General features: G+C 39.1%; 1 protein-coding gene and 1 pseudogene across 2 annotated transcripts; one reads left to right on the top strand and one right to left on the bottom strand.

Moving 5' to 3' along the window:
• The first annotated feature begins 5706 nt into the window (after positions 1-5706).
• LOC149110063 (uncharacterized) lies at positions 5707-6481 on the top strand (annotated as a pseudogene).
• Positions 6482-10040: 3559 nt separating this feature from the next.
• Positions 10041-17961, bottom strand: LOC149110062 (uncharacterized). Of its 2 annotated transcripts, XR_016208098.1 has the most exons (8): positions 17715-17955; positions 15621-15682; positions 14700-14789; positions 13993-14088; positions 13819-13876; positions 13622-13713; positions 11778-11862; positions 10855-10991 (listed from the first exon to the last, which is right to left on the bottom strand). XR_016208098.1 is itself a non-coding variant. In XM_089292490.1 (7 exons), the coding sequence occupies exons 1-7, from the start codon at positions 17902-17904 to the stop codon at positions 10794-10796; spliced, it is 786 nt and encodes a 261-aa protein (XP_089148616.1). In that variant the 5' UTR covers positions 17905-17961; the 3' UTR covers positions 10041-10793. The 2 variants fall into 2 exon arrangements, 1 of the variants encoding a protein (XP_089148616.1); XM_089292490.1 differs by lacking the exon at positions 11778-11862 and having other exon boundaries at positions 10041-10991; positions 17715-17961.
• Positions 17962-24530: the final 6569 nt, after the last annotated feature.

Below are 24530 nucleotides of genomic sequence, written 5' to 3'. Positions count from 1 at the left end.
ATTCTCAAATATTTACATAGAAACAATACAAGAAAATTACTGCATGAATATTGAAAACGCTAAGACGATAGAAACGATATAAAAAGTGAAATAATTAAGGTATCATGGTAGGTGGATTTTTACGAAAAATGCAAAAAATATGTTTTTGGCTGTTCAAATTGAGAAGAATGAGATAAATATTATGCAAAAAGAATGGGGGAAAAAAGCTTTTTTTACTTTTTAAGATAAAGAGAAAATAACAAATTGACGTCAGTTTGTCATGCGTCTGTCCTCAGCATTTGCCTGTTGTAGCCTTCAGACGCTCCCCTAACCTTCGTGACTTACTAGTTACAGCTAAACTCTCTTCTAATTCTTCTAATCCCCAACTCCCTTCTGGTTCTTTCCGTTGTGGCAAAAACTGTGCTACTTGTCCCTACATTTCTCACGGACTTACTACATATACCTTCTTTTCTACCGGGGAAACGCGCCCCATAAAATCTGACCTGACCTGTGACACTAAAAACCTCATCTACATGATTCAATGTAACCGCTGTAATTTACAATACATAGGAGAGACGAAACGACGATTAAAAGACCGATTTAATGAACACCGCCGTACCATAGATAACCCTAACAACAAATCTAAACCTACTACAGCCGCCGAACATTTCCTGTCCTCTCCTAACCACACTGCTAACGACATGCAATTAATCCCCATCAAAAAAATATTTTCTAACCGAGACTCTATCCGTAAGGCCAGGGAAGCTTTTTTAATTCAAAAAGGCAGAACAATTGATCCGGATGGTCGGAATATCCGCGAAGAAACTTATTAATTTTTTTCATTTGTTTTCTTTCATTATGTTCTTTTATCATGTTATTTTATTTTACCTTATGCTTATCTTTAATTTACACTTTCAATTACTTTTACGTATTTCCGATATTACGTAAATATCGGCTACATAAAAACACGTCCCAATGTAAAAATTTCCATTGTACCTGAAGAAGGCTGGTTTGGTCAGCCGAAATATAGTACACCTTCAAAAAATCATCCTACGTTGTGTCGGTTTTTGCTTTTGTATTCTTCATTGTAGATGTAGACAATGTAGACCTCGAGATTTCCCCTTTTTGGGCTCAGGAGGCATGATTTCAAAAAATGTCTGGAGAACGAAAAAGCCTAAACTTGAGCAACATAATACCAATGCCGCCGAAGAAACCTTTTAAGTAAAAGAAATCACGGCAGTTGTTACGGTATCGCTCGACCGACAGAAAGATATACTAAGAAACTCTTCAACGAACCCAGCTTATTTATTTAACAATACGTAATATGAGCTTGGTTACAAAGGAGCGATTTCTGAACAATACAATCTACTACCAAACTAAGTTAAGCCTAATGCTAAACTTTAGTCACCACTGACACGAACTCACAATAAATCTCGATGTCTCCAAAGAAATCTCCGCACGGGCCCCTTGACCTTGAACGAAGTTCCTCAACAGCTTTTACAATAGCACTCTATAGCTTTTCCACTCGGTCTCTGCCAAGAACAACCCCTACTACTATCTGGCTGATTCTTTATATACATTTAACTAATTTTCTAGAATGTTCTTGGAACTTCTAACATAACTATTTATGAAGCATTATATCATAATCCTCCGGAGGAAAAAAGATGGCGACCGGTACATTTACCCATAGTTCTTAGCGCACGAAAACCTTAACAACGTTCATAAAAACGTACAGAAGAGCTATAAAATCTTCAAACCTGGCATACACAATGTCCTTAGTACAAGGACAAATATTGTAAAAATTTGGCTTTCTTTGTGCCTTATAGGCTGTGTTAGGTTCGCAAGGTATTGTGGTAAAATATAGAGCGGACATCTTTTTTCCTACGGTGGATTATGGTTGGCCATTCGTTTCAAAATTACGACAGAGTATACGCGGGTTTTTCTCCTGCGTATACTTGTTTACATACGTAGCCTATGGGTTTTAAGCTCATATGTACGACCATTTAGATCGCGTATATATGCATTTTTAAAGGGCCACATATTTGCGTAAATTCAAGCGCGGGGATATGTGAAATAAATACCCAAATATACGCGTCCTACGAGGACCCATATATACGCGTGCTAAAATGCGCGTATATGCGGGTCTCGTAAATTACGTTTTATATGCCAGCGCGAAATGTGGCTTTTAAAAGAATGGCCGTTCGTGTATGATAGCAATGAAAATTACTTTAACTAGGAATCGTCAATATGGCGGCAGTGGTAAAATGCCTTGTCTTGGTCTAATGTTTGTTACTGCAGCGCTCCAGTGAATGAACGTCTAGAAACAGTTATGCGTGTGTTGAATGACCGTTCAAGATTTTACCCTAACGCTAATTGTCGTGAAGTTGCTGTGGATTACTCTGTACATCGTTTAGTGGCCTGCGTAGCTTGGCGGTTTTTAGGCAATTTGAACGCGCTAAGAAAGCGGCGAAGCTGCGATAACAAGCGCCTAATACGGCGTAGCCACGAGAAACCTTGGGAGTTCCTGCTCGTTTTCGCGGCTTTGTCGCTTTGTGCGCTCGCGCTCAAATTGCTTAAAAAATTGCTAAACCGCCAAGCTACGCAGGCTAATCCTTTAGTTGACTCATTGGACAGAGGTACCAAGACGAATGCTGAGAGGATACGGCCTCTAGAATCGCTGGTGAGACAAATGCAATATTTACTACTTAGATGAGAAATCTTTGCATTAAGAGCAGTTTCATGCACCTCAGTGTGCTCCCATTAGGGCTTTGCCAACTGTATCAGCTCCTAATGGAAGAGTGGGTCGTCCAGCCTATGATATATCAATACCTCAAGGGGAGTTGTAGGAAACAGAATGTGATTTTAGTGTAAGTCCTATTGGGTCTTCACCAGATGATCCATCTGGTTGGGTGTTATCATCAAATGTATTCCTGACAGCTAGTATTTCCAGTATTACACATATCTCGTAAAATCACTGCGTTCACCCATATTGGTTGTGCGTACAGCATGGTTATTCCATGCCTCAACTAGGAGGTTTAACTAGTTGTTAATTCTGGAAAGAAATATGCAATACAAACAGAACAGATCGATTATGCTGGTCGATTCCAGGATGCCATTTTCTTCCATCTGGTAGAACAGAGTGTAGTAGAACTGACCGACTTCAATAAAGACTTCTCTCCAGAGACCCTCAATTCACTGGTTGTGTAGGACAACCCAGCAATTTTGCTTCCCCTATTAAATCCCCTGTGCCATAGCATAGCTCTTCCTACCTCTTAATTTTCATCCCCTTCGCCTGAACACACTCTAGAGGGCAATGTATAACTTTGCACAGCATCTAAGAACAGAGCGAGCCCAGTTACAGCAGAATTGTTTGTTGCACAACTTAAAGTCTAAAGCCCTGTCAAAACCACCGTGTATTACAAACCTCCAACTGATAAGGCAGTGTAGTCCATCAATGTGCCAGAGAGAATTAAGTCCCCTGACGTCTTGTGATGGTATTGAACCACCTCAAATCAGACCCTGCTGGGTCAGTTCCAAAAAAACTTTCCCTTACACGCTGACGCTGAATATATATATTTCTACTTCGCACATGACCCAGCATGATACTGATACCAGAATTGGAAAACCCACGTCAGTCTTATTTCTCGAATCATCAGGGCCGGGTTGTTCCAAAGCCGGTTAACGCAAACCCAAGATTAAAAGGTAACCCAAATATAAATTTTTCTCTATAAAAATGTTTTCCACTGCTTATGCTTTGTGTAGTTTGAGATTACTCAAGTTCAAAACTGAACTGTACTGAATTTGTCTCACCAGCGATTCAAGAGGCAGAATTCTGTCAGCATTCGCTTGGGCACCTCTGTCCTAAGCGGTGAACAGAATCCACAGCAACTTCACAACGAACGATCAAGTTCTCTGCCATGTTACAATTAGCGTGAGGATACAATCTTGAACAGTCATTCAAAACACGCATAACTGTTTCTAGAAGTTCAGTCACTGGGGGAGCTGCAGTAACAAACATCAAATAGCAGATAGACCAAGACAAGCCATTTCACCACTGCCGCCATATTGACGATTTTTAGTTAAAGTAGAGTGATTTCACAAACCCCGGGCGCTTACCATTCGACCAAAAATTCCGAAATTTTCGAAACGGGGACAAATGGTATGTGAATTTCCAGGGAAAAGTTCCAGAAAATCCGGAAACTGTTGCATTTCCGAAAAGCGAACCATTCAAGCGAAAATTCAGGAAATTTTCTGAAAAATGATTCGAATTCGCAATTTTTTTATTCAGCGCTAGTTCTTCGGGCCACGATTACGGCGAGTTGGACATCTCACGCAAGGATGATGGGGATGCGTATTCGAAAATGGATTAATATTTTACTTAGGAATCTTGCCACTTGTCTGTCGGTAAATACTAGCTTCAACTATAAATATGTCAAGGTGGTGTATTTGTTTGTTTTGCATAGGTTGGCTACGAAATGTACAGAGATTTATAACGCGTGCAGAACCATTGTACGACTCATTAAACCCTTTGTCTTCCAACGTTTTCGCTGCGGTTGTCCAATTTCCGAAAAGCGAACCATTCAACCGAAAATTCCGGAAATTCCAGGATGAAAATCAAATGGAACGGAAACTTCCAGGTAAAAAATTTCGAAAATTTGAGTGTACTTCAGGAGGTTGTCCTCTTTTCCGGAAAATTATGTAAATTCGTAATTTTCTATGAAGCGCTAGTTCTTTGGCCGTGATCACCGCGAGTCGGACATCCCAGACAAAGATGAAGGCGACGCGTATTCGAAAATGGAGTTAATAATATTTTACTTGCCACTTATCTGTCGATAAATACTAGTTACAGCTAAATTCGTCAAGAAAGCGTTTAATTCCAGTAAAAGAAAAACTCCCACGTGGTGTACTTGTTTGTTCTACATAGGTTGGCTAAGAAATGTACGAAGATTTATAACGCGTGCAGAGCTATTGTACCACTAATTAAACCCCTCGTTTCGTTGCGACATTTTCGCTGCCGTTTTGGTTTGTAAAAGGTCCCTGCCGTGTTGTGGTTTAAAAGTCACGATGTCCGCATATCAGTGCTCTGTTTGCCTGTATATTTGCAACGATATTGAGTTATTTTTGCAGCATGCCTTTTGTAGTACGGCAAAAACAAGTACAGCCACTGGTAAGCGTGTTAAATACGACAGAAAATCGACGCCTGAATCGGCTGCCGCATTTCTGCCGCACGTTCGACTGGTCTTGTCGCATTATCCTACAGAAATGCGACACCAGTTCAAACGTCGAATTTCTGCCGTGTCGAATCTAATTCATACATTATGTTAATGTATCGAGCATGCGTAAATGTTTTCCCGCCAAAGAAAAAGAAGAAACTTAGCCATTCTCGACCCAATGCAACCTGAACATGTTGCAACATATGCTGCTCTGTTGTCAGCCTTCTCCTTCTCCTTCCATTGGCGGACAATTTTTCACAAAATTAAAGTCCTTCGTCGCTCGGTATTTTCGTCCGCCATATTGAATACTCTACGTTTAAAACATTTTCCGCAGGCCGACATACCCGACAGTATAAATTCTGAATTAAGTGCGACACAAGTGCGACGTATGAATCCACAGTCGCATTTTTGCCGCACTTAATTGAATTGAATTCGACACGGCAGAAATGCGACGTATGAAGTGGGCCTAAGAAATGCTACTTCAAATATGAATTAATTGAGCAGTTATGAAAGCATGCACACTGCCTCGCACAGCCTTTTCCAGCGATTAAACAAGTCTTGCCTTTTATCCGAGCTTTTCTTGTCCTCACTGAAACAAACTGTCTATTTCGTAGATCCCGTAAATGAGCAAGCCTCTACTTCCGTGCCTGGGTTACAGAAATGGGAAGACAGGACCGTTCGCCTGCTAATTTTACGTTCATTTTAAACACCCCTTCAAGAAGGGGAAAACAACAAAGAAAGATGTTTTCCAAAAAATTGCCGATCGCTTTAACGAAACCTCGACCGTGAAAGTGAGCGGCGATCAGTGCTTGAGGAAATGGCTGAAACTGGAAGCAAAGTTTAAAGAGATTGAACACAACAATAACTTGACGGGCCGAGCCAAAAAGTCGTGGAAGTTTTATGAAGACTTGGAGGAGGCTATTGGAGACAGCCCAAAGGTAAACCCAGCGTATACTTACGACGTCGCAGACGCGACGCCGCCTTCATCATCGGACGAAGATAATGATGCAGAAGATGAGATTGGCAGCACCACAAAGCGAGCAAAGACACTAAAGAGCAGAGCGAGGAAAACAAAGAGTCATTCTTCTGCTGCACGTCCTTTTTGCACTCTTATACAGAGAAGAAGGAAAAAGTGGAAGAGGAAAAACTTAATTTGCTCAGGGAAATGAAGCAGGAAAAGAAAGAGTTTCTAAGCCAGTTTTTGGATGTGCTGAAAAATAAGTGACTTTAAATCTGTTGCTAGTTGTTTTGGAGTTTCACTGACAGAAAATGTTGAAAGTTTCAGTTGCGTTTTCATTGACAGATTCAAGCAAGCATTTGAAAGATCGATGACACTGATTTGACTAGCCATCATCGTTTTTTCATTAATTTGTTGCTCACATTAATTATTTTAAACAGTAGCTAAAATTTAGCCTAACAAACAACACTGACTAGTTGTGAAGTGTTATTGTTCCATATGTGAAAGATAAGATTAAATGACCTTATTTGTTGCCATAATTACAATGTAACACAAGTATATTGACTGGATAGAGAGAACTTCATGGACAGACAATGTTCATTAGGTGTGTTCTCTTCTGCTCTGCTCTCTCATCAGAGCAGTGGTGTTCATCTACAGGACGATCACCGTTACCCTCATCATCCATACAGCATTCGTAATAATCGTCATTCACTAAACAAACGTTATGTAAAACACAAGCAGATATTACAAGATGAACCGATAATGTAAGATCTAAATGATCCAACAAAAGTAGTTTTCTCCATCGTCCCTTTAAAAGCCCGATTGCTCTCTCTACTTTCTGCCGAAGGGAAGACAGCACTGTGTTAAACCTCCTCTCCTGGGGCGCCAGGTGGCCATTGTTCCTGTAAGGAGTAATTAGCCATCTGAGAGAGAACAACACGAAACATAAGGCACTCGTCATTCCACTTAAAATGGATTGTCAGTCATGCTCAGGTTGAATTTCAAAAAGTTTCTCTTGTTTCTGTTATTAATCGCGATTAAAATACTGAATATTTGAGGTAGAGCAAATAAAGATCTATTGGTGAAGTTCATGTCAATGAATTAATGTACCTCGATAAAGGGTATCCTCCATCATGTCCTAAAAGGTGAGTGTCACCAGGAAACTTGTTTGCAGCCGTTCGCCAGAGCATGGAGTTACGGAAGACTCGCGAATCAATAATTAATGGTGTAGCAGAACTGGTCTTTGTTTTATTTAGTTTTTTTTTTCGCTACGCCGTCTACCTGCACGTTGAATGAGTGGAATTTTTTTTCTGTTCACATAAGCTTCTGGCTCGTGGTCTGGGGCGCGGATCCGAATATGGGTGCCATCAATCAGCCCAATGATACCAGGGAACCCCCATTCGTCTTCAAAAACACTTCTTATTTCTTGCTTTTGATTTGCTGTAAAATAACAATTTCAATGTAAAAATTAAAATTTCCAACATGTATATTTTGTAATTTTAAAGCTATTACTCACCGTCCGGCCATTTGATATATTGCCCTGAAAGATCAACAGCTGCCTGTGAAAGTCGAATTAGAATTCGGTTAACACTACTCATGGTAATATTGAACCTTTCGCGGCGACAGCCCGTGAAGGCTCTTGATTCCCCATGCTCCACAGGAAAGCCAATACTTGCTTCGCCAGCAGAATGGCAGGTCTTCCTGAAGTGTTACCGAGGGGTATCCTTCCCGTCCTCATGGCTTCCTGTGCGAATAGCTCACACGTCACTCTTGTCATACGAAAATGGCTCTTGAATTCATCCGGCAAATAGGACGGCACGGTAATTTCCACGAAGTTGTAAATTCTATTTAAATTGCGCCGCGTGTGGTATCGTCAAATGGCACTCAAAACAATATGAATATTTCGAAGGCGAACAAAAGTTCCGGAGAGTCGGCCATTTTCAATTTTTGAGGGCAAAATAGCGAACGGAACGGGATTATCGTTTTCCACTCGGGTGCCGTCGACCGGAAAATTCTGTACCATTCGCCCATGGAAATTTCCGGAAATTCACACCGGAATTTTTGGTCGAATGGTAAGTGCCCATTCTCATTAGCATTCTTATAATCGATTGTATACACCTAATTGCAATAACGTCGTCATAGAAAAAAGCAAAAACCAAATAGGAATTAATTAGGGAAATGTAAATTTCCATTGTTCTTAGATACTGTACATGAATGAAAAATACATTTTTCATTCATGTCATTCATGTACATTATATTTTTCATTCATGTACAGTATCTGAAAACAATGGAAATTTAAATTTGGATAATTAATTATTATTTGGCTTTTTGCTTTTTGCTTTTTTCTATGACAACGTTATTGCAATAAGTGTATATTTGAAAGCATACAAAAATTTTACTTTTAACTTGAAAATGACCATCGAACGGTTGAAACGTCATTGTTTTTTAACGCTTACTTTTACAGTGAAATCCGTTTCAAAAAATTTGTTGAAGTAATTCGTTCTAAGCTGAACATCAAGTTTTCAATTTGATTTTTGTCAATAGCGAATACGCAAACAAATAATTGACTATTAAAGTACAGCCAGACTGCCTTTCAGATACTATTGTTACGACAACGGATAACTGTAGAGGCAACTGAATAAAATAAAGTTAGAAATAAATTGCAACCCTTTGCTCGATTCTGCGCACGCAGCTCGTGCACGGCTAATTCCATTCTTGTCCCCCAGTAGACTCGATCCCCGGGGGGTACTCCCTTATATGAGCTATATAGGGTATGGTTTTTCAGCCGTTTTGGTCATAAATAGAGTATAGTTTTTGCACTCTAGCCTTTATATGGGTATGATTTTAAGAAGAAGTCACTTTTTCATCATTATCGAAAAGAAAATTAACAAAAGCCCTTCACGAATTATGTTTATGGTAATTTAACATTGGTCTGAACTAGGGAACATATTACAACGCAGGTCTGAAACAGAGTTTTGATTTAATGGTCAGGTCATAAATAGGGTATCGAATATTTGGTCAGGTCATAAATAGGGTAGGGAATATCGCAGATTTTGGTCATAAATAGGGCAAGGGTTTTGCGAAGCGGGCCGCACACCCCCACCCAACTTTTCCTGGAGTACCCCCCCCCCCCGGACTTGATCGTCGTTTCCAGCCTTGTGGGCCGGGTTTTCTGGCCCCACACCTCAATCGGGACAAGTGAAGCTAAGTGATACGGACCAGTGATCCAGCCTTTCGTTGGGAGGGGATCACCCGGACTCCCAAAAACGACTAGAAATCGACGCTACGTCCCCAACGGCCGCGCTCATTTTGGTCAGATGTCCAAAGGGAGACAAAGGAGCGTGGCTTCTGGGGAATTTACATTCTTACAGATTTAACTAACAGTGCTGATTTTACATCGTGCGTTTGTTTATTTTCAAAACAATTTCAGTTCTAAGGTGCCTGAAAGGCAAAAAAAAAAAAAAAAAAAACCCAGGCGTATTACACGGCTCCCAAGCGTGTTTCGTCTAGGGAAATACGAGACACATAAAAGAGACGTATTTATCAGAACTATGAATCTGCTCAATTAAAATTCGGAATCAAGCGACAGTCTCTCACAAGAGCATTCAGTTGTCAATAAACGATCGTGTGTCCTGTATTTAACTCGACGCACTTTAATTCATGTTAGACGCATTAAACTTCATAGACGCTTTATTTGTAGTCCAAGGTACCTATGGCCAATGAAGTCAACTATGCTTTTCGTTCATGAAGTATGAAAACATTCAGCTACCTCAAAGCTAAAAACAGTTTAAAACTAATATTTTCTTGGCTTAATAATTAACAAATATATCCCTTGCCGCCGTCACCGCCTTTTAACCACTACACAATTACCAGGAGCTAACCAAGGTAACTTTTTTCCTTTTTAATTCAGCACATTTATTTTAACACATACAACACTTACATGAGTTACAAATACTTTACTTTACGTACACTTAATTCATAATTCTTTTCTTTGCCATCAAGAAATTCTTTTGTTTCTGAAAATTTTTCTTCCAAAATGCAGTTGGATATCTTTCATTGTCAAATCTCCTCTCTCATACGTTATTATTGTCGACAGTCTATTAACCCTATCTATAACGTATCGGTGCTTTTCCACGACAATTTACACCGCATTCGATTAAATTCTGTGCAAGTCACATTAACGAAATAAATGATCATTTGGAGCCGGATCAGGAGGACCAGATATTTGTTACCTTCTTTATCTTATCCAGATTTTCTACAATATTCTTAACGTGAAGCAGTTTTTGATCATACCAGTTTAACTTAAGTCAAGTGTTGTTTGAATAAAAACTCTGAGTAACATCGTGTCTTTACACTAGCACTCATCTTCGACAGATGCCTGTTCTGAACTGTTGACATCAAATGAATGCTAGTCGCTTCTGAGGCAAAGCCGGCAGGGAGTTCCGAGAACAAATGAAATAACGGCCTTTTCTGCTACTACCAAAACCTGACAACTTTATCTCAAAGTTCGCCAATCTTTGCAAAAGAGCCTTTCAAATCTTCAGTTACGTAGCATGGAGTTCGTTCACAGCTGTTCTTCCAGTGGTCTGTTTCTTTTTCTTGGATAGAGTGACTGCTTCACGGCATGCAGATGACTTGCAAAACTAAGGTAGCTGTGCAAGGCAGAATTCTGAGAGCATATCATGAAGTTCTTTTGTGGCTGCTATCTGAGTCCGTACAGTAGATAGATACTCAGTGTATGTCTGTGTGCCTATGCTGTTTTCCGTTCTGCTGCTGATCACAGGTTTCGGTGTGTACTTTGCACTGTCCTGTGTTTGATTGACTGTTTCCCTCATCAGCCCCTAGAAAAAGAAAGAAAAAGAAAGAGTATATTTTGTATTTTAGGCCCTGTCCACGCTACGCCGGAGGAACTTGAAAACAACGTTATCACTCTGAAAACGCGTCAAATGTTTTCCGTTCATACTACGCTGGAGAAATTTAAAAACGCGACAATCACGGGTCATTTGCGATTTTGGTTTGAGGATGACTCGGCAGGGAAATCACATGATTATCGTGACGTCATCGTTTTCGAAATGCTCAGTTTTCGAGGTTGGATTGTTTCACCATGAAATGAAATAACCAATCCAATCATGGAAAAAAAAAACTTCCACAACTTATTGAAACTTTATTCCATTTGCTGGGTTTGAAATGTTGTTGTAGAACTTTTCTTTGTGTCCTTCAACGTTATTGGTTCATTGATGAAAGAGTTCACCATTCTGTTCTCAATTACTTTCTCAATTAACACTCGGATTGGTTTTAAACTTTGTTTTATAAGTGGCCTGGTTTTAGAGGTTGCACTGTAGGACCATTTGTTGTCTTCGTAACAAAGTCTTGCAAGTAGAAAATAAGTAGACAAGAATTTACATTCTTTCTTGCTTTTGAAAGTTTTAGTGGAGTATGAACTTACTCAAATTTAATTTTATTATTAGTTGAACCATGGAAACTTAGACAGGACAGAGACTCTTGTACAGCTCTCATTCTTCAACAATAATGACTTATAGTTAGTAATAGTTATTATTGATGACTCCTGTTTTTGTTTGGCCAGGGTGATGAAGAGTTAAGACACAAAACATTCAATTTGTTTATACCAAATAAAGCTGCAGCTGGTCACAAGCATTATAAAAGTCTTCTAAGCTTTTCTCAAGTCTGTTGTTTGCTCCCTCAACTGATTTCCTGCACAAAGAAGAAACAGATTATCGACAACAATATTGATTTGACAAATACAGTAGAATCACATGAGTTGCTTTGCATCCATCACAGGGCTTGTGTTTTCCATCAGTTATTAAATGAAGTAAAGTGATCTCCATGTCATGTTTAAGGAGCTTCACACAGTAAGGTCTAAAGCTCCACAATCAAAATATGTTTCTCTTCAGGGGGTGGGTACAACTAGACATAGGCTGAAATTAATGTAATTCACACTGGGGGGAGGGATAATCTGCCAACAGACTTAACACATGAACTGTTTTTAAGAAAATGCTATCAATTTTTGTGACTTCACTGAAAATATTGTTAATCTGAAAACACTGAAATGTTATTGGTCATGGAATTTGAACTGAAAATTACTAAGCACTAAATTTAACCTTCTTGTGGTAAGGATAAACATTATCATATTTTTATTATTTTAGTTTCCTTATATTAGTTTTAATCATAATAACATTGTAAAGTCAGTTTTAGTGGTTTCCTGATGGAAACAAAGACATAAACAAATCCAAGCAGGAGTGAAAATGGTGAAAACATGACTAATTTCCACACCATATAAAAAGTCACCATACATCAAAAGGAGGTAGAGTCACACCCCTCCCTCCAAGTCTCAAAAGGACCAAATAAAACCTGACCTGCAAAGGGTTAAACTGAAAACAAACTTAAGACATCTACAAAATACAGACAAACATGGCAGAATGATCATTCACACCTGTCCAGTAACAAATGGCTCTGGTGCTTAGTTCAAATTTAGCACCAAGTGATGGATGCTCATACAAGAAGAGGTCTTATATAATTTTTCCTACGTTGCAGCCAGACATTTTACACCTTATAACATTTCTACATGACAAGATGACCAAAGTACTTAGTAGTTTGCAAACTGAAACAAGTTACTGTAGTAAAGTTATTCAGAAATCTTGTGGCCTTGGGCTCAACTTAGATTGAAAGAAGAGATCATTTTTGCAACTGTAGGAACTTTGTAAATACATGGATCTGGAAATTGAATAGAAGTAAAGAAAATGGTTTCTTGTACTGTAATGATGCACCTGTGGTCAAGAGGAATTCAACGTTAATTTACAATAATTATTGTTAATTATTGTAAAAAAATGCTGGATGGGCTAAGCAACCCTGGTTAATGCTGTCGACTCAGAAAGAGGAAAAACAGAAAAGAAGAGGGAAGAGTGCTTACTTGAGGGGGAAGTTATAACTTTCTTATGCTTTTGATTATCACATTTCGCGCATTTCTCACGTCAATCTTGTGAGTTAATGGTCTCTTATTCAACAACAAGGTGAAGTGATGGATGACTCTGGGAACATAACTGGATTGACATTTTCATGCCATACTGGCACTTAATCTCATACTCATACTTCTATAATAATAATGGTCCCCATAGGAACTAACCATATGCACCTTTATCTTTTTCTCTCAAATAGAATTAAAATCACATTATTCCTATGTCCTATTTTACTTTGTCCACTGCTTCTGGTCCTAACTGAGCAATTCTATTTCAATATTCTCTCCAAACTGACCTATCAACATTTCAGACAGACCAGCACAGTATTTGGGATAGCAGGTAAAATGTACCAGTTGTCAGCTTTGACAATCCCATACAATGTAAATGTTGAATACTCATGGGAGTTCACGTGGGGGTTAAGCAGAATGGCTTAACCAATATACACGTTCAGGAGAGAGTCTGAAGATTTACAAGATGATGAACAATAATTTACTTACAACTAATGCCTTGTCTCCCAGTACTTTAGTATGAAGTAATCTTATGGCTCGAAGACTTGCTTCAGGGTCTCCATAATCACAGAATCCAAAAGCTACAATGTGAAGAAAAACAATTAATACCAACTTGGATGATTTTATCTTTATTGTTTCCACTTTAGAAGTTTCAATCAAGTATTAAACAGTGAGCATGTGCTTACCTTGTAATTTTCCCTTGGCTCCTTGCACACGTTTCCAGTTTACTACAAGACCGCATTTCTGTTCTCACAAAAACATAACACGATACACTGAGGATTGCCTTCACCAAAGAGCAGTTTAACAAGCATATTTAATCACAGTTAAGAATTTAGAACGAGTAGAGGAAATATACATACCGTTAAAATTTGTCTTATAAGTGCATCAGACGCTCTCTCAGTTATATTACCTACAAACACTGTTGTTGTTTTGGATGAATTTCCTTGATTTTGATTCTGAAATGAAAATAAATCGAATTAAGCACTCAACACTGGACACAGTCATTTCTACAGGCTCTGCAAAACCTTGTTATGACCGACATAAAAGAGTACACAATATTGATTATCCATATACATGTAGAAATAACTGTTACATATACATATATATTACAAAGGTTTGATTTGTGGGTAAAAGCATAATTTGTATAATTGCAATGATCACTCATGTCTTCATAGGACACACTTTCTGATAGTGTGATAGTGTGTTCAATACAGTGTAATATATACAATATATGAGCTTTACCCATGAGATTTCCTCTTGTGTATTGAAGAACATGGGCTGGGTTGTTCATAGCCCAATTAAGCTAACCCAGGATTAATGAGAATTTTAGTTTCAGTGAGGTTTCCTGTTTATATTGTTTGTCCTTCTGTTTTGAGCTTGAGTAATCTAAAACTACATGTACACAAAACATAAAAAGTGAACAAACATTTGTACACAAGAAAAATTAATACTTCAGTCAACTTTTAATCCTGGGTTAGCATTAACCGGCTTTCCAACAACCCAGCCCTGAACTTAACTGATAACCCACTAGAAAATAAACATGAAATGAAAAAGATAAACCACTAACCTGGTTATTAGCGTGTTTATTTTCTGGTCTGTATTGAGGTCGCCCAGAGGGAATTGTTGTCGGAGTAGGAAGAAGAGGCAGACCAGGTGGCTGGAGGTTAAAAACAACAACAACAATGAAACAGAACCTGCCACAATGACGTATCCCAATGTCTGGCACGTCAGCTCTCCAAGTAACATATCCAATTAATCACTAGCAAGAGTGAATAGAGGTGATTAGATGAAATCTTTCACTTACTCTGATGGCATTGTTACAATGGGCATTATTTCTTACAGCTTACGGCCCTAATAACAGTATTTAGTATCACCCAACTAGTGGACTAATGCAAATCCTGCAATTTGATTGGCTACGCTACTAGGGGACTATTAGTAATAGTCATCAGGTAGCGAAATTGACGCCATCGAGCGTGACGCTTTCTTTCGTTTTATTCCCAAATAAATATTTCTTCAACTTGCAAGGGCCACAGGTCAATAGCCCATTCCGCTTTGCCTCATGGGCTACGGGTCTAATTGTTAAATATTCACCAGTGGCAGATCCAGACCTTGAGCTAAGGGGGTGGGGGAAAGGAGGGGGGAGGGGGCAGTTCTGTTTTCATTGCCCTGCCAGCTTTTCTTCCTTCTGTGTTTTTTTCTTTCATTACCCAAAATAAGGGGGGGCAGCCCCCCCCCCAGGCCCCTCCCCTAGATCCACCACTATTCACAACTGTATTATGATAAGTCCTACATGACTGATTACAGAATGTACATAAATGTAATGTTTTCTCTGTAACAAGATATATAAGAACCCACATATAAGAACCTACTTGATCCTACTTGGCTAAACAGGTTCTTCTATTTTCGGGTATTAAAATGGCAATTTTCTGCCAGCAGGTTCTTAAACCACTATGAAATGTACAGCTATGTAAAGCAAGCTGTTACTTACAACTGCAAGAGGAGGAATTCCTGGAACAGGTATCGGAGGTTTGGTGGGTAAAGCAGGTGGAACTGTTGAACAAAGAAGTGTCCACTCTGATAAAGTTGCTTATATTTATGAACATATAGAATGATGTATATGTTACATGTAAATGTTGGCAACAATAAATTAGTGAATTTAAAAATTTTCCAAACAAAATTGGAAAGTTTAAATGTACTAAACTCAAGCGTGGTGTCCCTGAATTTAATCAACGCAAAATTATGACTACATGAGTATTCTACACAAATGAAACACTACTGTAGGGTATGAAAAAAAGCAAGGTCCGATTGCGCAGGGGGAAGTAAATTTTGCTCTTGGGCAAGTGAAAATAGAAGTTAGGTGGTCTGGTGGGCAAGTGAAATTAGTCTCAGTAGTCTTGTCAGTGATAATTTCCAATCAAAAACAATTTCAAAACTTGAGACCACAAGATGAGCATAACAATGAGTTGAAAACATGGATTAATTTAAAATCCAAGCATAAGTTGCTTGTGTTCATCCTCCGATTGCCATATTGGCTATCATATTGCATGTTAGGAAAACAGAAGTCTGGCAAGAGAGTGTGTTCATGTGACATCAGCAAATTCTCAAATCCAAAACTAAAGAGCCACTAAAGGTTTTATCCTCATCAGGCATAAGAGGTACTAAATTTATATCTGTTTACAACTTTCCAGCTCAATAGTGACCTTCGTTTGGAAACCAGTGCATTTTAAATTTCGGAGTTAGGGTGGTGCATGACATAAAGCTAAGATTGCGTTTGTCAAAAAATATACACTTATCTCGTGATTCTTAGCCATTTTAGGAGTTAAAGTATTAGGAAAAGTGTGTGTGTGAATGTTTTTTGGTTCTGTTCAGATAATCAGTCGACTAGATAACCAAAGTAAGTTCCAGATGATTACACTATTTTCCGGCCGCCATATTGGAGGACTAAGGAGGTCCACCAACATGGCGGCTACATACTAGGCTCTATAATCTTGCACGGAACATTTCAACGAATATCTCAACTTTGGGACAACGCACACACCCTAAACTTGGAGAACTGTCTTCTTTATTTATCTTCTATAATATCGTAATTTCTTGACTTTATCCACTGAATGGTTTTTGATTTTATTTTTTATTGCGTAACAACGAACACACTCTATACTAATAAAGCACATGGTAGATTTAAGATGGCAACGAAAAACACAAACATTCTGCATTTCTTTTGATAGTCATGCCTATTGGGCAAGTAATATTTTAGTGGGGGGCCACTGGATTTCACAATATTTTTCCCGCCCTGCATTTTGAACACTCCAGGCAACCATAGCCATGATCATGACCTAATTTGTGGTTAGTCATTTTGCATTAAGGAAGCAGTGGAATAGAACACTTGCCACCATAAAATTACACTAAGTAATAGTATTGACCATAGTTGGAGAATAGCGATGTCGCAAGTATCACAAAGTTGACACAACAAAACTCGTGCTCAAAAGTATTACTTGCTTGCTGTACAAATCCTGCACCCCATTATACCAAAGCCACAACTTACAATTTAGAACCGCATCAGTCTGATAGACCAATGCATTCCTTAAATTGAGCTAAATGGCTTCAGAGGCTTATATCGCTTTAAGTACAGGAAACTATTTCATATTTTTTAAGTCAACTCCATATGAAGTTATTTATGCCATAAAGAGCGACGAATCTCTAACGAATATGAATTACAACATCAACAAGTCCCAGAATAACTCAGCACAGAAACGAAACCTTACTTCATTCAACTTCAAAAGAAGTCTGCGTATAAATTATTGTAGTTTTGGAAGAAACTAAGGAACTCGAACATTTTTTGAAGCCGTAAAAAGAAGGCCTTGGATTCTGTAGAACAAGTGGAAAATGCTCCAGGCCTGATTGTAACTGTGCAGTACAACTGGCAGCCAACAGTGAACATCAACTAACATCACACGATAAAAGAACCGTCAGGTTTAACTCTAAAATGCTCACTAAAAGCGCTTCTTGGCGTCTCATGGAATCTCCAGAACATTTAAATCCCTTTGCAAAGCGTTCACGACACTCTGTATGCTAGTTTTCTCACCTGCAGTGCCTGGTGGAGGCATCGGAGGAGGTGGAAAGCCGGGAGGAGGACCAGGAAACGGTGGCGGAGGAGGCAGCCCCGGCGCTAAATTACCAGGAGGCGGCATTCCGGGTGGCATAGCGCTTGAAGGAGGACGGATTCCCGTTGGAGGATGACCTAGTGGCTGTTGTGGTGGCGGATGATACGACATCGCGTAAAAACCGATCAGAAAATTTGTAAAACTTTGTCAAAGAAAAGTTTGCGGCGAAAGCAACATGGCCGCCCTCGTGTTTAATAACCAAGTGTACGCTGGGAAACCTCGTTTCCAGTATCCTGGAACTGCCGTCGATGCTTTGATTCATTAACAGCTTTTCCATATACTTGTTTTCTTCATCACGAACCTTGCAAATCGAAAGCATGAATTCACCGTTTTTTTTTGTTTGTTTTGTTTTGTTGTTTTTTTTCATATATATATAGCAACAAACGATTGGAAGAAAACAGAAATCAAAGCGAAGCGCATGCGTAAAAATAAACGCATGCGTAGAAATCGTCTTTGCACCACAAGGAACACATATATATATATATATATATACATATATATTATGTATAAAATTTCAATCGAGGCGCTGTTAGTGTCCATGATCGCCCTTCACGTGGCAACGTAAAGGTGGTTAGATACAAAAGATGTCCGAAAAATATTTGGAAGAAAGACTTGGTTAGGCTCCAAAATGTCCGAATATTGCTATTGTACAGCTATGTTTACAAATAGCTGTGACAATGCAAAACGTGGACATAGGTGTTAGAGACACTCAGCAAATCAATCACGCCTATTTCCACCCAATAGGTCAAGGACATAATTGATTAGACACAAAAGCTCTCACATTGTTATCGACGGGGTCCTGCTAAGAGTTAACAATGCAAAACGTGGACATAGAACTCAGAGACAATCAGCAAGTAATAATCGTCTAAGGCTTTCCTAAATAAAACTCTAGAATTAATGTTCCTTAAACTTAAAGGCAGTAAAGAGAAGCGGGGGAGCAAAGGAAATGGTCGGACAACAAGTATCCCGACCAGGTAGATCAAGGATCAAGAGACAAAGGACAGCACGAAATAGAAATTTCAAAGTTGAAGAGATTTCACATTTGAAGAGGAGGAAGCAAGAGTGGCGACTGAAGAAGGACAGCGGGCACAGCGAGAGAAGGCGTCGAGCAGCCATTAAGATCAGTGAATACCGGGTACAGAGCGGAGACAGATCGAGAGGGCAAAGTAGAAAACAGAGAGAACTAATGGCTACGAACAACAGACGCAGAGAGCAGCTAGGACACAGAGCAGGGCTAAGATCGTTTCTAGACCACATAGCAGACAATCACATGTTTGGTGGAAAAGTCGGTAAAAGTCTTTTTAAAGCCACAAAATTGTGTGATATTTGGAGCTTGGTTTATAGAACACTGACTTGCCCAGATGAAGAAAGTGAAGACAAATCTAACAAAGATAGACTAGTTGCAAAAAAGAGTTTTTATTCTCCAATAGGAATTCACGGTTTTACACAAGCAAACTGCTACATGGTTAAGGTCGTATACGACCAACTTAAACTACGACCAATAACAGCATATCCTATCCGTCCATGAAAACGAAATAGAGAAACCTCTTGTGCAAGTTATACAAAGCCTTGTGCGTTGAAACTTGTGAATTAAACTGAGTAGTTCGTGTTTTATCGGAAAATCAAGTCAAGGCCTTTTTCACAACAAGGCTAGGTTTATTCCATTCTTGTCCCCAGTAGGCTCGTTAATCGTTTCCAACCTTTTTGAGAGCCGGGGTTACTTCCATCTTATAGATTTCGAACAACGTATTTTTTATTCATATTTCTTACTGACAACTATTTACGTTTTCTTTTCTTTCGAAAGTATTGCTAACGTAAAGGAACGAAGGAAAATAGTATAGCTTTTCAACTACATGTAAGCTGTTTTAATTATCAAAAAATTGAAACTTCAATCAATTTAAAACCATAAAAGATTTCAATGTCAAAGGCATTTTACAGGCGCTTTGAATAAAAAAGAACACTTTATGTGACTCAATTGATAGTATCACTGTTATACTTGTTAACATGCAGGCCTGCACGACAAAGAGAGTAGAGGACTTTTTTACATTTAAATATTTTTTGTGACTCAATTGATAGTACCGCTGTTATATTTGTAAATTACTGTTCTTTAGATAATTTAAGATTGTAAAATGTACTCGTTAATTCAGTTGTTTTACTGCAAGAGAGTTTTAATAAACTACTTTACTTTTCAATATTGTTTCTCAATCCTTGACTTGCTTGATCAACTTCGAATGCATATTTGGTTCGAGTGGCCATTAAAAAAAACGGGTTTAAATTTTTAAGGATTATACAGGTTGGGATTTCAAAATGTGGCCGTTGGCCGTATTAAGTGCGTTTCGCCGGGACACACACAAAAAAAAACAATTGGCCGTAATAACAAGTGACAGTAAGGCAGGTTCCACTGTAGCCGGTGTACATCCGCCCCCTCCCATTCAAAAAATGTACAAGCCTTCTTTGCTGCTTAACTTGTACCAGCGACCTGGAACTTGAACACAGCGACCGCTTTGAGGTAAGGCAAATCCAAAGAATATTAACGAGCCGAAAATCTTAGAAGACAAAGCAGCTACTGGCACTGCAGCCAAATGCGGTGAGCACGTCGAGCAGCTACAGAGGACAGAAAAGTCAAGGAAACCTGGCGAACGAAAACGGACGGAGGGTACAGTACACAATAACGGTTGGAAACACGTCGGGTAGCCAAGGCATACAGGGAGCACACAGACAGCAATGAAGCTAATGATGGTTGGCAGTGGACACCGTGTGCAGACACGTTCAACTCCTACGAAGAAAGGACGTCCGGCGAGCAGGTTTGGCCACCAAAGAAGTTAAGGAAGGGTGGTGACTGGGAAAGGACAGCGGGCTCAACGAGAGAGCACGTCGAGCAGCCACCACGACCAGGGTATACCGGAAAGATACGGAAAGTGGAGACATTGGGTGGAGTAGGACGAACAAGTATTGAGGGCAAGAACAGCGTGCACATGAAAAGCGGAGAGAACAAACAGTCACGGAGAACAGGCACAGGCAGCAACCAAGAGAAGGTGCATGACGCAACAAAGTGCAAACAAAGAAAAGGATATTTGGGGAGAATGATGCCTAAACGGCCCACAGAGCAGGGATAAGAAAATCCCTGGAACATATAGCGCAGAAACGCATGTTCATTAGCAAACAAGGAAAAAGTTTGTTTATTGCCACGAGATCTTTTTGAAATTTGGAGCCTCCACAATGAAACAATGACGTGGCCGGAAGATGTAATTGTGCGCAAAGCAAATAGGCAAAGACAAAAGGTTACTAAGAGGGTTTAAACACTCCAGTACGTAGGAGTTAACGGTATTACAGAGCTAAATGCTACACGGTAAAGGTCATTTTACGGCCAGCTAAAACGACAGCCTAATACACATAGCAAGCCGGTTTATCGGGAAAATCAGGTTTTTCTTAAGGCTATAATTCTTGTAAGTAATTTGTTACAGATTTCACTACAAAACTTGACGTTAAAAAACGTTTCGACCGTTCGACGGTCGTTTTCAAGTTGAAAGTAAAATTTTTGTTTGCGCTCAAATATATACAGTCGATTATAAGAATGCTAATGAGACACGGACTAAGACTCTAAAATATTTGGATAGAGACAATACAAGAAAATTACGGCATGAATAATGAAAACGCTAAGGCGATAGAAACGATACAAAAAGTGAAATGATTAAGTAAATAATTTCGCGCGAATTGAGTCGGATCGTTTTTTAGAGTGACTCTAATTGACTGAACATCAAGTTTTCAATTTGATTTTTGTCAATAGCAAATACGCAAACAAATTGACTATTGTACAGCTAGACTGCCTTTCAGATACGACAACGGATAACTGTCACGGTCGGTAGGGAAACACATCGTTTCTCCCCAACTTAAAGTCGTTTCGCCCCAACCTTAAAGTCGTTTCGTTTAAAGTAATTTGAAATGTATTTACAAATTACTAGAGAAATAAAATGGCACCTTTGTAAGATGAGGTTGTTAGCCATTGAGTCTAAGTGTATTTGTTTGATTACCCGCGTAGATCAGAAGTGTTGTTGCACTCGGATAGCAACAAAGTCAAACAAAGTCCGTTGATCGACGATGGCCGATTGTATTTGAAAACTTTTAATGAACCTTCCTCGGCGTTTACCTTTTGATTTAATAACTCCGACGACATGTTCAATAACAGCACTATTGAACATACTACTTGCGAGCTAAAAGGTGACAGAAGCAAGACTTGTTCTATAAGCGGTGCTAGATGATTTACGTTTGTTTATATACGTTTGCCCGTAATGTACATAGTATACTATTCAATGACCATGTCGTCGGTAGATGAGAAGGGGTCTCAACAGTGCTTGTTTTGTTCAAGTTAACCATTTATTGCTTTCTAAATCGTATGAAAAAATTTCGGGCGAGCTAACTTTAGGCCGGGGCGAAACGACTTGGAGTTGGGGCGAAACGACTTGGGGCGAAATGACGGTACTTCGTCGGTAGTATGCCAGTTTTGGAAGAAGCGAGAACAATGCTTTACGTCACGAACCTAACGGGATGAGCATTTCAAAACATCCAAGATGGCGGGCAAACGCGGGGGAATATCGGGGTAAAAGTATCTGTTTTAATTTGGCTTTCATTTCGACTTTTCTATGCCTAATTATAGGAAAAGTCGTTATATACGGATAATAACCATTCTTGTGCTCGAATATTGAGCGTAACATGCACTTAGTGCTCATAACGCTAGCAATGTCGATGCTACTGCTATAAAAACAAGGTTCATTCCACGCAAAGTTCACGCCGAAGATCTGCCAGGTTTACGGAATTCAAGGCATGCCTGCAGGCCGGTTCAAATCTTCCAATCAGCGCTTGGCATCGCAGTGGAATGGAGTGGTAAAGCTGATTGGTAGATTTGAAACGGCCTGCATGCCTAGAATTACTCTGGTCGCTGAGTTTGGCACCGATCATATTGAGAAAGCTGTTTTTGTGCTTTCAGCTTCGATTTTCTCGGAAAATGTTGGAGGGATGAAGCTAAAATTCGGCAAAAGAGACAGAGAAAAATCTCATCGATCATCAACCGTCGCCAATTAGGTGAGATTTTCAGTATTTTGGCGTTTATTCCAGTTTGAAGTGGAGGAGGCCGCGGCTGGCGGCCGCCAAGTTGCAAGCGTTGTCTCCCTCTCTTGTCTTACCGGTAACCGACCAAAAGTAATTTCGTAAAAAGACCCTTCAGACGGCCCAGGAAGGCATAAAAACACCATACATGAGTCGATTAACCTTTCATTTAACTTTATTGGAATATTCAGATCAAGATATAATTTAAATATCCAATTTTCAGAGCTTTATTCATAACCCTCATAGATTCTCTTCGTTTCTATAAACAATTATTAACCAGGAACACATAGGATGGTCTGCCTGTGGAAATACCTGTGCCCCTTATCAAGCCTACACTTCAGTCAAATTCCAGCCTTCTCACGCCGATAAAAAAAAAACACAAAAAAAAACACAAAAAAACCTAGGCACGCAAGGCGTGCAAGAGTTATTTTATTGTGAAGTGTCGGAGATAGGAGCATTCATGGAGCTGTTTACATTAATGATTTGGTTAATTTGACAAGTTTTTTGGTTTCGATGTACAGCAAGAAAGAAACTGGGAATTTATGATGTACATGCGATGTTACATCGGTCATGGTAAGATAGCTAAATAGTAAGCTATAAAATGTTTGACTGAACAAACTACAGTAATCTGACACGTCTCCAGATTAATGTAGATACCATCTTATTTTCTAACAGGCAATTTGATTGGTTCTTTGATACAACCCGCACTGTGATTGGTGTGACACGCTCACATGCATAACTCCTTCACTCACCGATCACATAGCCCTTCCAACCCCCAGGAGGAATTTTTGCTCAAAAATACTCAAGTTAATTAAGAGACCTTTTCGCATTTTATGCGAGTCGTAAGTTTACCCTTTTTACACAGCAAAACACAGCACAACTTTACCGAAAATAGAAAGAAAGAGTAAAAACCTCTCTGACACGTTGAAAGTCTGATTTAATTAAATTGCACTTTAACTTGGTGCTACGCAGTCTTCAAAGAACATTTGAGCAGTTTTCATACTTTTATCTTTAAAAATATCGGACTGAAATGAATGTCATCAAACAAAACTATTAAACTGCTACTGCAGAGACGTAAAAACCGTCCAGAAATGAAAGCTTCTTTTTTTGCTTAATATCCTGGAAACAATAGCCGATAACTTGTCAACTCTAATTGAATTTACTCCCATATAAAAAGAAAAGTGTTAAGTTACCATTTGTAACTAAAGATAGCAAACATCTCGTGGGAAAGAGTGGTGACGATTCGTCAGCTCTAATTGAATTTACTCCCATGTGAAAAACAAGAGTGTCAAATTACACTTTGTAGCTAAAAAAATGAAAATATCTCGTTATATTTGCATGCAACAAGAGCAAAACAATCGTTACCTGCACTTACTAATGTGAACGTTAGAACTCTTTCAAATCTAAATAGTCTCGTCTCTTCTAAAACATGTCCTAAGAACTAGAAGCGACGATTGGTGACCTCTTATTGAATTTATTCCTTGTGAAAAACAAAAGTATCAAGTTACCTTTCTAACTGAAAATGAAAATATCTCGTTTCATTTGCATACTACTAACTCACGAACTGTTTCAAACCTCAAGGCTCATCTCGTTCATAACTAAAATCCTCAGCCTAACCCACCGCAGGAAATGTC

This window comes from Orbicella faveolata, unplaced genomic scaffold (assembly GCF_042242905.1).
Source record: "Orbicella faveolata isolate gen_17 unplaced genomic scaffold, um_ofav_v1 contig_24, whole genome shotgun sequence".
Lineage (NCBI taxonomy): Eukaryota > Metazoa > Cnidaria > Anthozoa > Scleractinia > Merulinidae > Orbicella > Orbicella faveolata.
The sequence above is the reverse complement of the archived record's forward strand: the minus strand, read 5'-3'. Positions and strand labels throughout refer to the sequence as shown.

What these genes read in the sequence shown, in the direction of transcription:
- LOC149110062 (XM_089292490.1), bottom strand. Translation starts at nt 17,904, where the DNA reads ATGTCGTATCATCCGCCACCACAACAGCCACTAGGTCATCCTCCAACG. An exon ending in GAATTCCTCCTCTTGCAGTT is followed by an intron (nt 14,790 to 15,620) that starts GTAAGTAACAGC and finishes TTTAACCTCCAG; the next exon opens with CCACCTGGTCTGCCTCTTCT. An exon ending in AGCCAAGGGAAAATTACAAG is followed by an intron (nt 13,714 to 13,818) that starts GTAAGCACATGC and finishes TTCACATTGTAG; the next exon opens with CTTTTGGATTCTGTGATTAT.